Below are 18,085 nucleotides of genomic sequence, written 5' to 3' on the forward strand. Positions count from 1 at the left end.
ATATATCTAACCCTTGCCAATATCGATATATTTTTAGCTATTTTATGCTGAACATATCTGATATGAGATTTCCAGGAGAATTTGTCATCAACTATGACACCTAGAAATTTGATTTTATATACTCGTTCTATATTAGCTCCCCCAATTTTCATTTGAAGTTTATTATCTAGTCTAGGATTCCCAAATACCATATATTTGGTTTTCTCCAAATTCAAAGATAGTAAATTACTATCACACCATTTGCAGGCTGAGGAAAGAATCCTGAAGAAGGTTCGGAGGAAAATTCGCAACAAGCAGTCTGCTCAGGACAGCCGCCGCAGGAGGAAGGAGTACGTTGACGGACTGGAGAGCAGGTATAGACTAGCTAGACTTACATGAGACACGGGGCCTCATACCATAACATTTTTCTATTTGTGTCCTGTATTTCAGACTTCTCCTCGCTACAAGAGCAAAAAAGTTGAGTCTGACAGTGTAGAGCTTCACGTCAGAAATCATCAAACTAAAGCAGAACAACTGGACCAGAGTCAGTGTCGTGTTAGAAAATGTTAACAGTTCATATGTCAGTGATGAGAGAACGTTCATGCTCCATAAAGTCAGACGCTAGCAAAAATCTGTGCCAAACAAATCACTCCATGACTAAGATGTGCGGTGTCGAGGGGCCGACAGCCACTCAGATGTTAGAGCAGAGAATGTTCCAGCTGCTGTCGGTGATGATCCACTGTCAGGCGTTAGAACAGAGGCGGAGACTGGACGCAGTCCTGAGGCTTTTATACCGACAGCTAGAAGCTCTGAAACATCATGGCAGCGTGATGATGATGGCAAACAGGACATTCCTTAGCATTGTTTGTTCTCTACTTTATATACTTTTCTATACTTTATATTTTTAATGAAACCAGTTCTTCAGTTAAACCAGTGAGTCTGGACCACTCCTCAGTTTCCTTTGTACCTCAGAGAAAATTCAAAGTATGAGAAAAATGGTGAACGCCACATAAGAAAGAACCCGCCTGCATGACGGGTTCTTGCCTGAGGCCCAGAGTTTCTGCAGAAGAAACTTCAAGTTGCATGAACGATAAATGGACTGCTCTCATATAGCACTTTTGTACCGCAGCAAACAAAGCACTTTACAATTACATGTATGCGCTCGCGCAGTCATGCACACATGGACCTGCTCTGTCTGCTGGGCCACAGCTTTGTTAACCTGTTATTGTCTCAAGATGCCGAGGGGGACAGCAGGGGACATTTTTATTGAAAGTCACTCACAGTTACATTAATACATATTTGTGTGTGTGTGTTCACAGGGCAGCAGCCTGCTCCGTGCAGAACAAGGAGCTGCAAAGGACGGTGGAGCGGCTAGAGAAACATAATATGTACGACCAACCACATTTATTACCATGAGTGGCGTGCTCGCTGATCAATGAAGAAACCTAAGGATTCAGAGCCACAGGATCACATTTACCTCATCATTGCACATTTACAGCCTTTTATATGTTGATGATTATCATAAGAAAAGCTTCAGGTTAGGTTTTCCTATAAGAAGTAACAGAAAAAATCAGTTAAGTCAAAACAACACCTCAGTGTTTTGCTGCTTTAGCATTTTAGACAGCAGTGTTTCTTGCAGCAGAGGGCGCTGTTGCTTCATCTGCAGGGGCTGCACTGGTAAACATGAAGGAATAACTTGCGTTTTAGACTCAAACCGAGCTCCAGTGTGACATCCTTTTATATCTCCCCCTGTCAGTCTATAATTATGATGATTAAAATTTTTTAGTACATCAAACAGCACCATGTCACTGTGCTGCTGACAAGCTCAGCTATTAGAACAGAGGAACAGGCTCATGGTTTAGTTCAGATGTTGTGGTGTAAAAGCAAACATGTCAAATCAAACAGTCCATCTTAATTCAGCAGGTTTTCTTACCTGTTTTCAGTCAGTACTTTAATCCCAATCAGGGTGCAGAGGTTCATTGGCTTTGACATGGCTGAGCTCAGATTATTGCTGATAGAGCTGGGGAATGATGAGGTTGGTGAACTGGACTGTGTTCCTGCTCCTCAGGTCTCTGCTGGCTCAGCTCCGACAGCTCCAGTCCCTGATCAAACAGACGGCCAGTAAAGGAGCACAGACCAGCACCTGCTTACTGGTAGGAAACACTCACTGCTGTTTGAGTGTGTGTATGTGTGTGTTTATATTTTACTTCTAGCTCCGATTCTTCTCAGTGGTTCTGTTTCTTCACAAATCAGCTGATACTGTCTCTTAGTAAATAAAAAGAAAAATCAGCTGATTGAAGCAGTGAAAATAAATGTCACATATGACCAGGTGTTATGTGACTGTTTTTGGTTCAGACAGAAAAATACAGATTTCTTATTTCTTATAAACTTGGAGCCTGTTCCTATAGTGTACATCAGATTTTGTGTGTGTGTTGGCAGATTATTCTGATCTCTCTGGGTCTGATCATCTTGCCGAGCTTCAGTCCGTTCAACCGCCACTTGTCTACAGACGACGACTACAGACCCAGAGGAGGTGAGTCCCTCAGCATCACTTCCTGCTGTGTAAGAGGTTTACTCCACTGAAGCAGACTGCTCAGTCAGAGTGACAGCTGGTTGCTGAACTTATGAAACGTCAGGAAATTTGAGGATCTGGAAGTTTTTTCAGATTTACCAGACTATGGGAAAACGGCATGAACAAATTAAGAAAGTGAATAAACAAGCAAATGAAGTGTTTTCCAAATTATTTTAATTAACTTGTGTATGGGAGGTTTGTGAAGCCTGTTTATGTTGACAATACTGACGAGCATTATAACAGAAACGGGCAAACACTGTTCCACTTCTTTATAATGTAATAATAATAATAATAATGACTAAGTGCATTTACAAAGCACATCTCACAACCAGAGATCATTAAGTAAACATGATAGTCTGGACAATGTAGATCAGGTCAGACAAGTACCAGCACACACAAACAAAAGATCCAAATCTGAATTCGTCACTTGCCAGATCCAACACATAACCCAGTGAGGTATTTGATATGTTGTGGTACATCTGATGCAGTAGAGACACTGTAGAAATAATGTATTTCCTCATGTTTCTAGTTATTTCCAGAAACATCCTGACAGACCCCTCGTCCTCACAGCCAACAGCGGACGAGGTCGAGAGTCCGGCTGTCCAGTCTGGCTCCTCGCCGCTGTCCTCTGATCTTGGCCAATCAGGACCTCCAGAGGGCGCCACTGTGCCCCAAGAACCAATAGAAAACCCTGAAAATACAGCCTTTGACAGTATAGCCCAAGGGGGGACCCAGTCAGGGAACAGCTCAGCTCTTGTCGCCGGACAGACTGACCCACTGGCCCTTGGTGTAAGGTCGAAGGCAGGAAAAGGAAGTCATGAGCCGGCCAAATCTGCACATGCTGATGAGATGTAGACAGGCGGGTTTCACTGATGCTTTCTGCCACAGTAACTGGACTTCGGCTTCGGTGTCTTACACAAAGATACTGTATGAAGACACATGAGAGGATCCTAACGGAGAGGCCACATTCCTACTCAGCCCTTCACCACAATAAAACCTTTATTTAACCTTACACTACATTTAGTTTTGTTTCAAAAAATTGTTTGCCATCTCAGAAAAATGCTGAGAGTTTGTATGGCAAATATGAAGCGTAGTGACAGCAGAGTTGTCTCTGAGTCTAACTGAAGGTAAACGCAGACGTTAGCAGCTGTGGCTGAGGCATGTGGACCTACTTTTGCAGCAACTTTTGGGCTAAACTGAACCATCTCAGAGCTTGTATCTGTACAACAAAGCTTGCATATCAACGGGACAAACATGACATCATGACAGGCTAATCAGAACTTCTGCCTTTAACTTTGAGCTGGAGCCTGAATATTTTGTGTTTATCGCTGTTGGGAGAAAGACATGTACAGACATCTCTCTTTTTTTCTTTCATCAGAAATGTAATATCTGGATTAAATGTTGGAACCTTGTGTGAGGAGGGCAACACAGAGTGAACAAAGACTAGTTAGCTTTTAATACTCCTGTAACATCTCAAGTTTCAGGCACACCTCCCTAAGTTGAAATGCCCCACTAAGTAACATGATGTAAGCTCCTCTTAGGTTTCTGTGAGACCAGCCTTGTTTACATCTTCCCACCATGTAGGTGATGCTACACACAGTGTCTGACTAAGCCTGTCACCCGCTGTTATTCTATACGTCTTCTGTCTAACAGCTAACAAGACGTTATTCAAACAGCATCTCATCCCAAGGGGAGACATGAGGCTGTGCGGGACTGTTCTGTTGAACTTTCCCCCATTCCACTCCTCACTGAGATCCAGTAGACATACAGCACATGCACAATGTGAAAAGGGGACATGCGGACTATGAAAGATATAAAAATGATGCTAAATGCTCAGGGAATATTAGAAAAATGTCCCAACAATCACACATGAAGCTGAGTTTGCCTCCACATGGACTCAGGCAGAGCAGCAGGGTCTCTGTCCCACCACCACAGAGGAAGAACACCACAGGTTCCCCGTATGGAGGTGACCTGACTAGATTTTGGTGTGCCATGCTGCATTAACTTAAATATTAAGGAATTAAAGTAACTTGTCTTGATGACAAATTACTAGTAGTGTGAGCTTGTGCTCTTTTCTCCTAGTGGGACATAAAGCAGTCGAAGTGCTTCTTCTTTAAGGGTTATTTGGAGCTTTGTAGATCCACAGTGTAAGCTGGAGTGTTGGTCTTAAAAAACTGAATTGCACTTTCCCAAGACCAGTGGTTCCCAAAGCTTTCTATGTCCAGTTAAAATGTTTGTGAAGAAGCCTTTGGATGAGTCTGTCATCATGAACCTCCTGGATATGGATAATCACCTTTATTGGCCAAGTATGTTACACAAGGAATTTGTTTCCGGTATAGAACCGACAGCAGCCATCTGCAGCGCCAATTCAACTGATGGCTCTAACCATCGGGGGCAGAGTTCAGTGTCTTGCCCAAGGACACTTTGACTGGAGGCACCGAGATTCAAACCTTTAACTTTCTGGTTGGGAGATGACTGCTCTACCCACTGCACCACTGTCTCCTCCCTGTTGAGTTCCCAGCTTACCTGAGATAGATCCAGTTAATTTGATATTTCTTTCTTATTCACAATGAGCTGGTCTGTACTGACTCCAGTTCACCAACAACTAATTTCAACTTCAATCAGAGGTGGAGGACCCAAGTTACATGACTTGACTCAAGTGGGACTTAAAACGCAAAACTAAGACTTGCTTGACCAACATTGGTAAAAGGACTCATCTTTGACTTGACATTCATGACTTGAGACAGGCAACTTGAAATTCCTTCACTTTTTAATGAAATATTTGCATTTTTCTAGATATTCAGAAGTTACATTTTGTTTTTGAATTAACTAGAGAGCTAAAGCTGTTAGATGTGACTTTGGATCGATTTTGTATTTTACTGAGAAGAGTTTCTGACTGCCATCAAAGGCCTTTTTTTTAATTTAATAGCTAAGAGTTTGTTTTAGCTTATGAATGCACAGTTAATCAGAGGAGGTTTGTGAATGTTTCAGTGCTGGTTAGCACTTAAATACGTGAAATTCCCATAACATTAGCAGATTGTCAGAATTTTGTGACTTGCTTGACATGTAGTAGGGACTCGACTTGACTTGCTTGATTCTCACCACAGTAACTTGGGGCTTGCTTGAGACTTGCACATGTGTGACTTAACTCCCACCTCTGGTTTCAAGTTTATTGTCCTTACTGAAATTCTTGTTGTGTTTCTGGCAGTTGTCAGGCGAGTACGTTAAACCCGAACACAACACAGATGAGCATAAACATCACAGATACAGTAAACCATCATTCACAAAGATTTGTTCAGCAATGTTATACTGGAGAGTAACTATTACTCTTATACAGCCTGTCAATCGCTGAAACAGTCAATAATGAAAATAATTATTAGTGGCAGCTCTTGACAGTGCAGTAAATCTAAAATATCCTATGTTTGATCTGAGGTGGCTGCACCTTAGTTGCCAGCACTGCCAACATGTTGGTTAATTTTTACAGTTGCCAAAGAGAGTGATTTTTTTTTAACAGACTGATGTTTGCCTATGGAAGTTGATTTTGTTGGATTTACCTGGGCTGGTAGCAGGTGTTATTTCCATAACCTTGTAGTTTTAAAGGGCCATTTCACTCCGGAGAAACGTTTCCATCATCTGACTTCTGCTTCTCAGCTTTTGTGGCCTCGTTCCTACTGTATGCAGTGGACTCGCTCTGTAGCTGCGGCTCCTTTTTAATCATGGCGGGCGTTTCATCAGCCACGTGCTCTGCGAGGTGTGTGTTATGGAAGAAAACTCTTTGGCTTTTTGTAAATAATGTTGGGTAGTTTGAGTTTGAATGATCTTTGTTGGGAACATTTGTGAATCTAATTGAACTCAGTTTTTTTATTGTAAACAAAAATTCTTCTGAATGGATCGTTAATCGTCTGCTTTACTAAGTGGATTCGATTTATTTATTCTGTTCTGTTAATAGAATGAAACTGGGAGCTTTGTCTTGACTTCAGCTTGTAATGCAGCTGTTTTGTTATCCTGTGCTGCAGAAACCACCTTTCACATTTATAGGGCCCAGGCACAAAGACCACACCAAAACACCCATCTAACAGCTCTGTAGTGTTTATGAGACCTTTATTCATCTGCTCACAGGCTTGATTTCAGTTTTACTTTATTAAAAAGGAACAATCAATAGAGACTGTGTGATGTATTGATCATTGCCTATCAACGTGCACAGCACTGCAGTTCATTGTTTGGGTTTCATTATTAGAACCAGTGCCTGGAATGTTGGACTGGTTAACTCTTAAAGGTCACAAATTATACTCATTGTCAGGTTGATATTGTTATTTAAAGGTTCCGCTAGAAGATGTTTACACCTTTGTACATTCATAAAGTTCATTAGTGTCCTCAGGGCGCACAGGGCGTCCCATTGTGAACACACTGTGCTTTAACTCCTGGCCCCCACTCCCTAAAAGCCCCGTCTGCTCTGATTGGTCAGCTCCATTGTTTTAATCTGTATGATGTGTTACACATAACCAAACTTGCCTTTCAACAAACTATCACACCCCGACACCTTCCTGTGTCTGTCTCTGTAGTTACCTCTGTCATGTCTGAAAACAGCACCAAGCTGACTGCAGACAACCAGACAACCAGAAGCTGCCAGGTCCAACCGGACAGACCGCAACAACCAGCTCAGCTCAGACAATGAATATACAACCCCAAATTAGCAAACATTGGGATGGTTTGTAAAATCAAAACTAAAACTAAAAATAGTGATGTGTAGACCATCTGTGTCCTGTGTTACACTGAAAACAATACAGCAGCACATTATTTGATATGAGACCTCAGTTTTATTTGTGGTTCAAAATAAACACTCACTTCAATCCTGATACTGCAACATGTTCCAAAACAAGCTGTGTCAGTTACATTTCAGAGCCAGTAATGAGGTAAAACAATGAAATGATGATTCCACTTGAAACAGGTGATGTCAACAGGCAACTGCGTACCTGATGGAGTCTGCAAAAGACCTGAGACTGGGATGGAGATTTGTCTTCCAACAAGACAATGATCCAAAACATAAAGCAAAATCTACAATGGAATGGTTCACAAATAAACATATCCAGGTGTTAGAATGGCCAAGTCAACTGCAAAAAACCAGAAGCTGTCCACAGTGGCCTTCAGGTCTCCTCTAGTCACTCCAGGATACCAGGCTGCGACACAGAGGAGCAACTTAACAGAACAAATACAGAACAATGAGGCAAGCTGGACTGAGCTCAGCATCACTCGAGCTCAGTGGAGTTCGGCTGGCTACAGCTCAAGAAGACTGCAGAAGGAAGAGGTCAGACTTGGCTGTCATAGCTAATGAATAGGAGAACGTAATGTGAATTTATGTGATACCATATACAGTGCCTTGCGAAAGTATTCGGCCCCCTTGAACTTTGCTACCTTTTGCCACATTTCAGGCTTCAAACAAAGATATAAAACTGTAATTTTTTGTGAATACCCCAAGTGACTTACAGCTGTAATCGCAGCAAAAGGTGGCGCTACCAAGTATTAACTTAAGGGGGCTGAATAATTTTGCACGGCCAATTTTTCAGTTTTTTATTTGTTAAAAAAGTTTGAAATATCCAATAAATTTCGTTCCACTTCATGATTGTGTCCCACTTGTTGTTGATTCTTCACAAAAAATTACAGTTTTATATCTTTATGTTTGAAGCCTGAAATGTGGCAAAAGGTCGCAAAGTTCAAGGGGGCCGAATACTTTCGCAAGGCACTGTATGAAATGAAAAGTCATTTCCTGTCGGTCTGAACACAGTGAGTCTGTAGATCACAGTGTGTTTATGGTGTTAAAATATCTCTGACAAGTGTCTCTGTGTTGCCTTCGGGGATTCGTCACTGGAAAGAGTCTGTCCTCAGGTGGAATCATTGGAAACTGGACTGGCCTGGGAGCTGAAGAAGGGAGAATGAAGTGGGTAGATGGAAGTAATTTAAATGAAAGGTGAGAGATACGATCTTAAACACAAAATTATAAAATTTGACCTAACCATGATGTTTCCCCCCCAGCTCTTGGACAGATGCTCCAACCACCTGTCACTGTGTGATTTCTGACCAGACGACTGGATGGAGGTCAGTGAGCTGTGGCCACAGGAACCGATGGATCTGCCAAAAGAAGGCTCTGTCTGTTTAAACACTGCAGCCAGACTTGAAGGATTAAAGGGTATTTTTTCACGACCAAAGGGGGAAAAATAATCTGAGTTATCTTCCAGAGCTGTTTGTGTATGTGCTTTGTGTGTAGCTGAGAACAAAACACAAATGTAATGTATATGTTAGATATCAGAAAATATATACTGGAGGTGCTATCAGTCTGACTGCAATAGTTAGAAAAATACAGTGGCTGGTCTAAAGGGGAACCAGACTGGTACTTTTTGATCATTTGTATGTGTTTTTACTTTGTTAGAGATGCAATGTTGACAGTTTGTGTATCAGCAGATTCATGAAAGGGAACAACAAGCCTGCTCAGCTTCTTCCTTCCTTTCTGAAACATGCAGTACTATGTAGTTGTAGTTGATTGGCCAACAGAGGGAGCTGCATCCCTTCACATGAGATGCTACTGAGGATGTTATATTCTGTTTAATCAATCAGTCATTTGATTGACTGAAGTGTTCTACTGTAAAGATTTCAGTTCAGTGTTACCTGTCTAGAAGCAAAGTCATGTTTTAGTCTGTTACAGTTAATAAAAGTGCTACCGCACGTTGTTGTTGTTGTTGACTTTTGCAAATTTCTCCTTGAAAATGTCACTAAACTTAAACCAATCAGGAGGAGCAACATTATCATTGTTATTATAAAGCACAGCCATCCATCCATTTTCTTCCGCTTATCTGGGACCGGGTCGCGGGGGCATGTTATGACATGTTATGTGCATTAAAAAGTGGGTTTGTGTTTGTCAGATGGGTCTTTGGTTTCAGAAGGATGGAAGGTGACGTGCAACAGCATTAGATGTGTCAGATGCACAAAGTGCATTAAAGTCATTAGAGTCAAAGGTTTTCCACTAGAACAAGCTGACATCAGCTGTTGACCTAACGAATCTGTCACGACTTCAAAACACATCTAAAACAGAACTAAAACCACAATCCCCAGTGACGTCTAAAACTGGTACACTGCACACGGTGGCATTTCCCTTTCAGCCATCATATAAGAGTGCAGGTGAACTTGATGCTTTGTTCAGGATGAAGAGAGAAACTCGGGGGCTGGTTGTTACCTTCAAAAATCCAAATGTTTCCCTGTCTGCAGGTGAGATGCTTTCTGATAAGGTTTGTTTAAGTTTATATTTAAAAATGTTTACATGACTGACAGAAAAATGAAATTGATTGTAAAGTCCATATTTTGTAAAATATTGGCAGTGAATCAGCAAATAATTAATTTAACTTGCATTTGTTCTGTACTTCTTTTAGAAAGACTCGAAGAAGAAGCTTACTATGTTAACTCAGCAGTTTCTGATGTGGAAGAAGCTGAAGCCACCTCAGGTGCATTCTGAGGACAATGCACAAACGTGACATTGTTAAGCATGAGGTTTATTTATCAGTCGTGGTATAAATAGGGTAGCATGCATGTATACAAACAGCCTCTCATCACTGAGCTGTTGTAACTGAGTTGCTCTTTTCCCTCCAGGTCAGAAGTTTCCCTCCTTCACTCAAACTCTTCCAACACTAGCAGTGTGCTGCCTGATACTGATCATGGCTTTTCGGATCTACTGTGAGTTCCTCTTATGTGGATGTCGGTTTAAACCTGAGCTGTTTAGCTTAGCTTGTTGTTGTTGTTTGTCTGAGAACAACAATCTGTTTCTGGTATTATGTGGATGTTGGTTAAAACCTGAGCTGTTTTCTTAGCTTGTTGTTGTTGTTGTTGTTGTGTGTCTGAGAACAACAATCTGTTTCTGGTATGTGCCCTTTGACAGTCGGTGTTTGTTGTCGTCCCTCCTTCTGTTCACTCCGGCCCTGGTAAAGATCTGAAGCTAATATAAGCAGGCGTCATCTTTTCAGCTTTTTAGGAGCATAAATGAAGATTAAGGGACACAGTTCATTTTTAAGAAATAGTCTTGATGCACCTCTTTTGAAACATTAAACATGCACAAAGGGAAAACTGACTTAACTTTTGGCTTTTAAAACTGGCGTTGAGGTTTTAGCATTTCATTCAATTTAATTCCAGAACTGAATTCCCTTATTAAATCCTTTCAAACTGCAAGTAAATGTATTCACGTTTACTGTTCAACTTTTTAAAGGTATTCAAATTATAAATAAATGAAAGAAAAACCTAGGTTGAGAAGTCAGAAACAAGTTTAACTGGCAGCTAATTAATGCTGAAAACAGAAAAGCTGGAACTTATTCTGCCACAGATGCTCAGTAGACATAATGAAAATACATTTTACTTGCATCTAAATTTATTTACACCTCATTGTAAAAAAAAAACCACTTGCTCCAAATACCAGAGGTCCTGATTCAACTAAAACTCAGCCCACTTTGTTCACTGAAGGAAATTTGATCTGGGGCAGACTGAGGTAAAGTTTTACTATGTATAAAATGTGTTGTATATATACACGACCTTCACACCTTCCTGTCTGTCACTGCAGTTACCTCTGTCATGTATTCAAACAACGTCAACCTGGCTGCAGAAAACCAGCAGCTGAAAGCAGAGATCAAGAAACTGAATGAGCTCTGCATCACTCAGGGTCAGCGGAGCACTGACGGCCACTCCCCCAAAGAAAATGACGGCACGTTCAGATGAACTCAATCCACAGATAACCGATAATAAAATCACACTGCAGCAGTCTTATTTATCATTTGGTCTTTATGGTTTCAGGGAAGGAGAATCAACTCTGTGGAGACGGCTGGTTGGACTTCCAGTCTGACTGCTATGATATTAATAATGCTTTGGCTCCTGATCTGAAAACCTGGGATGAAGCCCGAGAAAACTGCAGTGGAACCAACTCAGATTTGCCTGTTATAGTTAATGAAGAGGAGAAGGTAAAGAGGAAAGAGCGACTTTGTATGACACCATATATGAAATGAAACACTGAGTGTGTGGATGTGACACATGTCTCCGTGTTGTGCTCAGGATTTTGTCACAGAGAATAGTTGGTTCCATCACGACATTGATGGATACTGGATCGGCCTGAGAGCTGTAGATGGGAGATGGAAGTGGGTCGATGGAAGTGATCTGATTGAAAGGTGAGAGACACAAGCCCTGATTTATAAAATCCACCAGCCTTGATCTAACCACCATGTTTCCTCCTCAGCTTGTGGGCAGAAGCTCCAGTCACCGGCCACTGTGTGATCTCTGACGACAGGACCGGGTGGAGGTCAGCGAGCTGTGACGACAGGAACCGATGGATCTGCAAAAAGAAGGCTCTGTCTGTTTAAACACTGCAGCCAGACGTGAAGGATTCTAGATACAGTCAGGATGAATTACATGTAAGGTTATAAATATCAAGCTATGGTGATGTCTGTTGCATTATTTCAGAGGTTTATTTTGTCAATAACAAAGATTTCAAAGGATTTTATTTTTCACTGGTAAATTGGAATGTGAGTTACTTCTCAAAACTGGTTGTGTATGTGCTTTGTGTGTGGGTTAAAAGTAAGACAGAAGTATAATGTACTGTAAGTGTAATGCATTACTTTACAGTAAGATGCTAATCAGGGCACTTGTATTTTACAATAAATATGTTTTGATGTAAAGGTAACAGTTAAGTTCTAGTTATCTCACAGCACATTCATGTTGTAGTCTGTTATGGTGAAAAGAAAAATGCTGCCACACGTTGTTGACTTTTCCTCAGCTACTGCTCTTTGAAAATGCCAGGAAGCTTCAATCAAAGTCAGGAAGTACAGCATTATTATTACAGCACATCCGTGATGTCATTGTGTTTGCAATGTCAGCACCGACACAGCTGCAGACAGGAACAGGAAGTCGTATTGGGCAAGAATCAAACTTTGTGATTTACAATTTCCTGTTTGCCAGATGTGGTTTCAATGTTTTTAGGTGGTGTTTTTATAAATGACGCAAACACACAGTTTGGGTGAAAACCACAAAATGAGGAGACTTTCGACATCATCATTAGCTACTAACCAAAGACCACATGCGTCAATATAGAATTTCAGGGCTGGTTATAAAAACCAATGTCTGTTGCAATCAGCTCGATGGCGTCCTCTGACCTGTTTGTCTTTGTGTGTGGAGGCCTTGTCCTCATTTAAACAGCCCGAGACATAGAGCAGAGAGGGAGGAACAGTTTTGAATGTACTTCTCAGCAGAGATTCCAGTAGTTGGAACAGTAACATTCATTTAATTAAATCTTCCTACTTATGACAGTCCTCATTCACAGTGATCTCTGTTACCAGGACCCAAACCTGGGGAGGGGGAAACATGATGTAAGTAAAGTAGTACTGTTGGGTAGTGACCCCCAAGAAGCAGGCAGGGGAGGAGGCAGGGCAGAGACTGGGTTGCGGTGGAGGGGGACTGTGGATCAGTGATAAGGAGCAACCTGTGCACGTGGCTTGGTGATTTCGGCGACTTCGGGGACCCTGCACATCTACCGTAGGTCAAGACATGTTTTCTCAGAATACAAACTTTAGAACAGAGATACACATTTCAGAGGGGTGCAGGGGCCAAAGCTGAGGTGCAAGGCAAAGATATGGTGGTTGGGTGCAGATAAGTTGGTTCAACTGTCAGGACGGGGGGTGGGGCAGATACAGGGGTTCTCAAAAGAGTAAAAAACATTGTAAAGTTATCGTTCTGAGGTCACCCTGTTTCTGTCTTAATGCCTGACTTACCCATTTCCTATCTGTAGATGGAGGCGAGCGTTGTTTGATCACGGCCTCTTATCTGCTTGATTCCATGGTTTGACTTATTATTTGCTTGGTGGCGGTTTCTGTCAGTCGTTGCTGATTTAACTTGTTTGACGCTTTCCTGACACACATGAATTTCAGTAAGAGGAGGAAAAGTTGGTGCACAGTTAACATTTCATATTTTCACTATTTCAGTTTCATGCTTTCCTCTGGGCGTTTTATTATATTTCACTACTGTCCATTTATTTTTCTTATCCCTTTTCATTTTATCCTTTTATATGCATTTTGCTGATTTTATCCACTTGGTAGTTAGCAGATTTTTTACTTTGGTCTCAGCTACAGAAAGTAAAATGATTGAATGACATGACTGGGAATCCTGTTTGTATGATTTTTAATATTCAGTAAAATTATCCCCTAAGCTGGTTGTTTTGCCTGTTTCATTTTACTCATCATTCAAATATCATATCAGTCAATTCCCACTTGTTTTTCTGTCTTCTTGCCTTTTATCATGTCACTTTATATTTAGTGATTTAGTGTCTCCTTGTGGACCTTCTTGCAAGTGTACACAACTTCACTGTGAAATAGTTGTGGAAAATAATATTCAACAAAACGAGCAACACGTGCAACATGTGTTTTTTCTGTTTCACCCTTTTTCTCTGAATTTGTTTTGAGGAAGCAAATGTGTAATATTCAGAGAGGCAGACGTTTTAAGAGCTGCTCAGCTTTGCCGCTCTCATGTGGCAGGTGTTACTACTGAGGGTTTCGTGCTGTGACTCCACTCAGAAGCAGTGGGACTGATCAGTTTCCCACATAATGTGTGAGAGATGAGTCAGATCATCTGTTGTGGCGTCGAGGTGAAAAGCGAAGCGCAGACTGAAGCGGCGTGATCTTTGTCCTCAAACTCCCCATTTACACTGATGACATTAAGGCTTTTAGATCTGTTTAGTGGTTCCTGCTTATGACTCATGTAGTCCTGGGAGATTGTTGTTATTGGCAGCATCCAGGTTGTGTGCAGGTCGCTTACTCCTCCGGCTGGAAGGAGGGAGCTTTGCTTAGCTCTCCAGGAGTAGTGTTTTGTGTTCTGTTTGGTCGTTGGTTAATAAATCCATCCTTTTAATTGCAACCTTGACCCTGCTTCCCCTTCTGCTTTCTTCTTGCAGCCGGTCATTTCAACCTTCCATCCTGTAGACCCTCAGGGAACGTAATAGTCCCAAAACAGACATAGAGTTGGGTTTAAAAATTACACTTCAGCGTGTGCGTAACCTACCTGCATGGACAAACTCAGTGTGTATAGAAGACAAATGAAAAAAGAATATATATACACACACACAGGTGAATGTCATATCAGAGTATAACTGTAACATAGAAAGGCTTCATTGATCTGCATCTCATAATTTTAGATTTTTTCACTGAGAAAATATGTTTGGTATTTGGTTGGACTAACCAAAAACAAACAAACAAACAACAAAAAACCAAACCAACACAAAACAAAAAAACTGAATTTGTCTTTACTGATTTGTCCTTCCAGTAAAAGGCTCCAGTAGCTGTTAATGTTTACGACACAATTTGTGCAGAACAATTAAACATCAAGTGTTCAAATATTTCAGTATGGACCAGCACAATAAAAGTCAGTCGGCAGCAGCCAACACACACACAACGCAGCTGTTTCTTCTCTCAGACTCACTGAGATGTGCCCGTTCGTTAGTGCTGCTGTTCCTCTGGTTTCTGATTCACACTTTAATGACTTTGTTTAAACAAAGACAGCACAAGGATTACTTTGATTTCAACAACTACAGCTCCCATGAGGCACAGCAGCAGCTTCTGTGGATGAAGCGTTAGACAGCTAATTAAGTCGCCACACACCCCAAATGACTGTAGGAAATACCGTGTTAAAAGTAGGAGCCACAATGAAGCTTTTCCTGAGTTATAGGAATGGTTTGTCTTCATAATCTTGTGTTTGCTCTCACCACACGAAGCTCCTCTATGATGATGGACCAGATCACTATTCTCTGTGTGTGCTCTCTGGGTGGGAGCAGGAGGCTTCATGCACACGCCTCTCTCTCATCAGCCCACAGGCTGACTGCAGCTTGCTCTGATGAAGTGACATTTAGGAGCTGACGTCCGTTTGTCTGTGTTGTCTTTATGTGTTTGCTGGAGTCCCGTGTGGTTCCTGTTAATGACTTCTGGGTGTTAATGAAGTCAGCAGTGCGAGTCTCCTCTGCGTGATTACAACTCTTTGATGTCTCTCCCTCTCAGTCTGCAGCCCAGTGAAACATCTTCACTTTCCTCCTCTTATTGTTCCCTTCACTCTGCTAATGCTGGGAGTAATATTTGTTATGCTGGTGTGTTTATTAGTTTCCATACTGAAACAAAACAGCCAGTGAGCTCTTTCCTGCACACAGGTATTTATAGTGAAGTCAAGTAACCTTAGTTATGTTTCAGCGCTGTATGCTTTGTTGCAGACCATTTTCAGACTGTGCAGTTGTAGATGTCTGGGCATATTTTCTGGCAGTCTCAGACAGACTCCTGCTTCCATTCCCAGTGACCATTAATGCCATTTCTTCAGTCTGTCATCATGTTCATGTTAAACAGTTTCTGGTAAAGAGTGTCTGTGACCTATTCTACCTGAGGGTGTCACTCAAGGAACAGGTGATGGCACAGTGCATTTAAAGGGTTGTTTATGTTTCTTCTTCTTCTGGCTGTTCCCATTAGGGGTAACCACAGTAAATCATCAGTTCCCACCGAACTGACAATGCGCACGTTAAACTTGACATGTTTTATGTTGGACGCCCTTCTGAATAATGGCCAATTTTGTTGAGTCACCAGTCAACCTAAGCTGCATGTCTGGACTGTGGGAGGAAGTTGCAGTACCCACGCAGGCACAGGGAGAACATGCAGACTCCACACAGAAAGGCACTGGGTCGGCCGGGGCTCAAACACCGAACCTTCTTGCTGTGGGGCAACAGCACTAACCACCAGGCTGTTTATGTTTACTGTTACAATATTAATGATCTGGTCCTGTTTCTAAAGGACGCCACTGTTTATTTTTATTTTCAGTATTCTTCACTTTAATTCAGTTAAAAGGTTGATTTGCAATCACACACTCATTCCTTCCTGAAGTCAGCCTCAGTCAGAGCTGCACACCAGGCTGTCTGAATGCTGATGCCTTCACCTACTCTGGTACAGATTTAAGTGCATTTGAACTGTGTTGTGACTGCTAAGTTTAGAAACTAAAGGTGAGTGAGCTACACAGTCAGTCATGATTTGAATCAAGTGATTAGTGATTTCCACCTCACAGTTGAGCTTTCAAAATACTTTCATTTGGTTGATTTTCCATTGTGGTTTATCTATATTCATGCCTTGTGTCAGGGTCTGGGTAGGTAACATGTTTATTAAACCTGCGTGTAGTATTTAAGGCCTTCCTGATGAATCTGCTGAACAGCTCCATGACCTTGTGGTGCCATAGAATAAAAGGATGGCATTTTCAGTTGTAGCCTGCGGTGAGATGCTAGGGGTGCAGAGAAACATGGTGGCGGGACAATAAAGCAAGAAAGGGCTGCCTGGCTTTAGCTATAAAATGCAGAATTAAAGTTAGTGTAAGTTCATCTATGTCCCAGCAAATGTCTGTGTGGTCACACACTTAATAATAAAAGCTAAACATATAGTGCAACAGTAGAGAGGCAGACTTGGCATTATAAGCTCATGGCCATACAGACCAGGTGTGACTGATTATACTGAACCTGGCAACGGTGCATTTCATTTGCTCTCAATTGAACTTGTCATTTGTAAAAGGAAAAATTAGTTTCTAATTGTTACCTACTGCCACTTAAAGAATCGCTGTTTCTGTAATCTAACTGACAGCAGTCTGTATATCCGTGCACTCTTGTTGCCATTTTTGTTTCACATTTATCACTGTCATTTTGGGACAGGAAGACACCATCCTGCTTCTTCACACCGCCTACACGTTGTGATTCTAACCGAGGAGCCAGCTCTCAGGGAACACAGCATCAGGCCTTTTGGACTCACTGAACAAATCAGAGATGTGGCCAGTGAGTCAGAAGTCTGGAACCAGGCTGCTGGGGTTGGGCTGAAACGTCCCTACACACCTGATGTTACACAACTTGAGCAAGTTTCATAAGTAGGCAAAGTGAATTTCTTTTTTTTAATTGCCAGGTTGCATGAGGTTAAATGAGAACAGTAAAAGTACTGTAGCAAAGATGCGTTCGGTTTTCATTTGCGAGCTGTGATGTGAAGAAAAGTGTTTTGTATTAAATGCTCGATGCAAACCACTGGTGCAGGCCTTTACAGCCTGGACTGTTTGTGAATACCTGCTGCTGTAAATTCTCCTTTTTTGTTTCAGCTTTTGATGCTCTGTGTGAGGCATTAAAGAGATCCACAGTAATGGCTCATATGTAAACATTTAGTTGATGCTGAACCCTTGAATGCAAGCTTCAGTAGACATTTATATTAGTTTCTGTAGAAAACAACAAATTGTCAGAACATATTGAAGCACCACAAGAAAGACAGTCGGTTACTGAGCTCACATGGGACTTCTAATGTGAGACTCATCCACGTGCCAGCAGATGTTCCCATTGTGACACTGGAGAGAAACTGAGCCTTTACTCATAAAAAACAGCTCATCAGTCAGACTGGCTGATCACTGTTCCTCTGCACATGGAGAGCAAACCCATGGCTTTTTGAATATTCACTTCCTTTTGTGCTGAATAATTGA

The 18,085-nt window shown here is 41.6% G+C and overlaps 2 protein-coding genes across 2 annotated transcripts in view; both read left to right on the plus strand.

Moving 5' to 3' along the window:
- The window catches only part of creb3l4 (cAMP responsive element binding protein 3-like 4), a 9,606-nt gene extending 4,701 nt beyond the window's left edge, over positions 1–4,905 (plus strand). Inside the window, exons 6-10 of the mRNA XM_020617452.1 lie at positions 247–353; positions 1,299–1,367; positions 2,048–2,132; positions 2,419–2,512; positions 3,081–4,905. Of these exons, the coding sequence (XP_020473108.1) occupies positions 247–353; positions 1,299–1,367; positions 2,048–2,132; positions 2,419–2,512; positions 3,081–3,406 (681 nt within the window). The 3' untranslated portion in view covers positions 3,407–4,905. The remainder of the gene's footprint in view (positions 1–246; positions 354–1,298; positions 1,368–2,047; positions 2,133–2,418; positions 2,513–3,080) is intronic.
- A 6,456-nt stretch (positions 4,906–11,361) lies between these two features.
- LOC109970103 (natural killer cells antigen CD94-like) lies at positions 11,362–12,025 on the plus strand. Its single transcript, XM_020617442.1, has 3 exons — positions 11,362–11,538; positions 11,630–11,742; positions 11,811–12,025. Exons 1-3 carry the CDS (start codon positions 11,365–11,367, stop codon positions 11,932–11,934), a joined length of 411 nt encoding a protein of 136 aa, XP_020473098.1. The 5' UTR covers positions 11,362–11,364; the 3' UTR covers positions 11,935–12,025.
- The last annotated feature ends 6,060 nt before the right edge of the window (positions 12,026–18,085 follow it).

The sequence above is a fragment of the Monopterus albus genome, unplaced genomic scaffold (genome assembly GCF_001952655.1).
Source record: "Monopterus albus unplaced genomic scaffold, M_albus_1.0 scaffold189.1, whole genome shotgun sequence".
Taxonomy (NCBI): domain Eukaryota; kingdom Metazoa; phylum Chordata; class Actinopteri; order Synbranchiformes; family Synbranchidae; genus Monopterus; species Monopterus albus.

What these genes read in the sequence shown, in the direction of transcription:
- LOC109970103 (XM_020617442.1), top strand. Translation starts at nt 11,365, where the DNA reads ATGGTTTCAGGGAAGGAGAATCAACTCTGTGGAGACGGCTGGTTGGAC. An exon ending in TAGTTAATGAAGAGGAGAAG is followed by an intron (nt 11,539 to 11,629) that starts GTAAAGAGGAAA and finishes TGTTGTGCTCAG; the next exon opens with GATTTTGTCACAGAGAATAG. An exon ending in GGAAGTGATCTGATTGAAAG is followed by an intron (nt 11,743 to 11,810) that starts GTGAGAGACACA and finishes TTTCCTCCTCAG; the next exon opens with CTTGTGGGCAGAAGCTCCAG.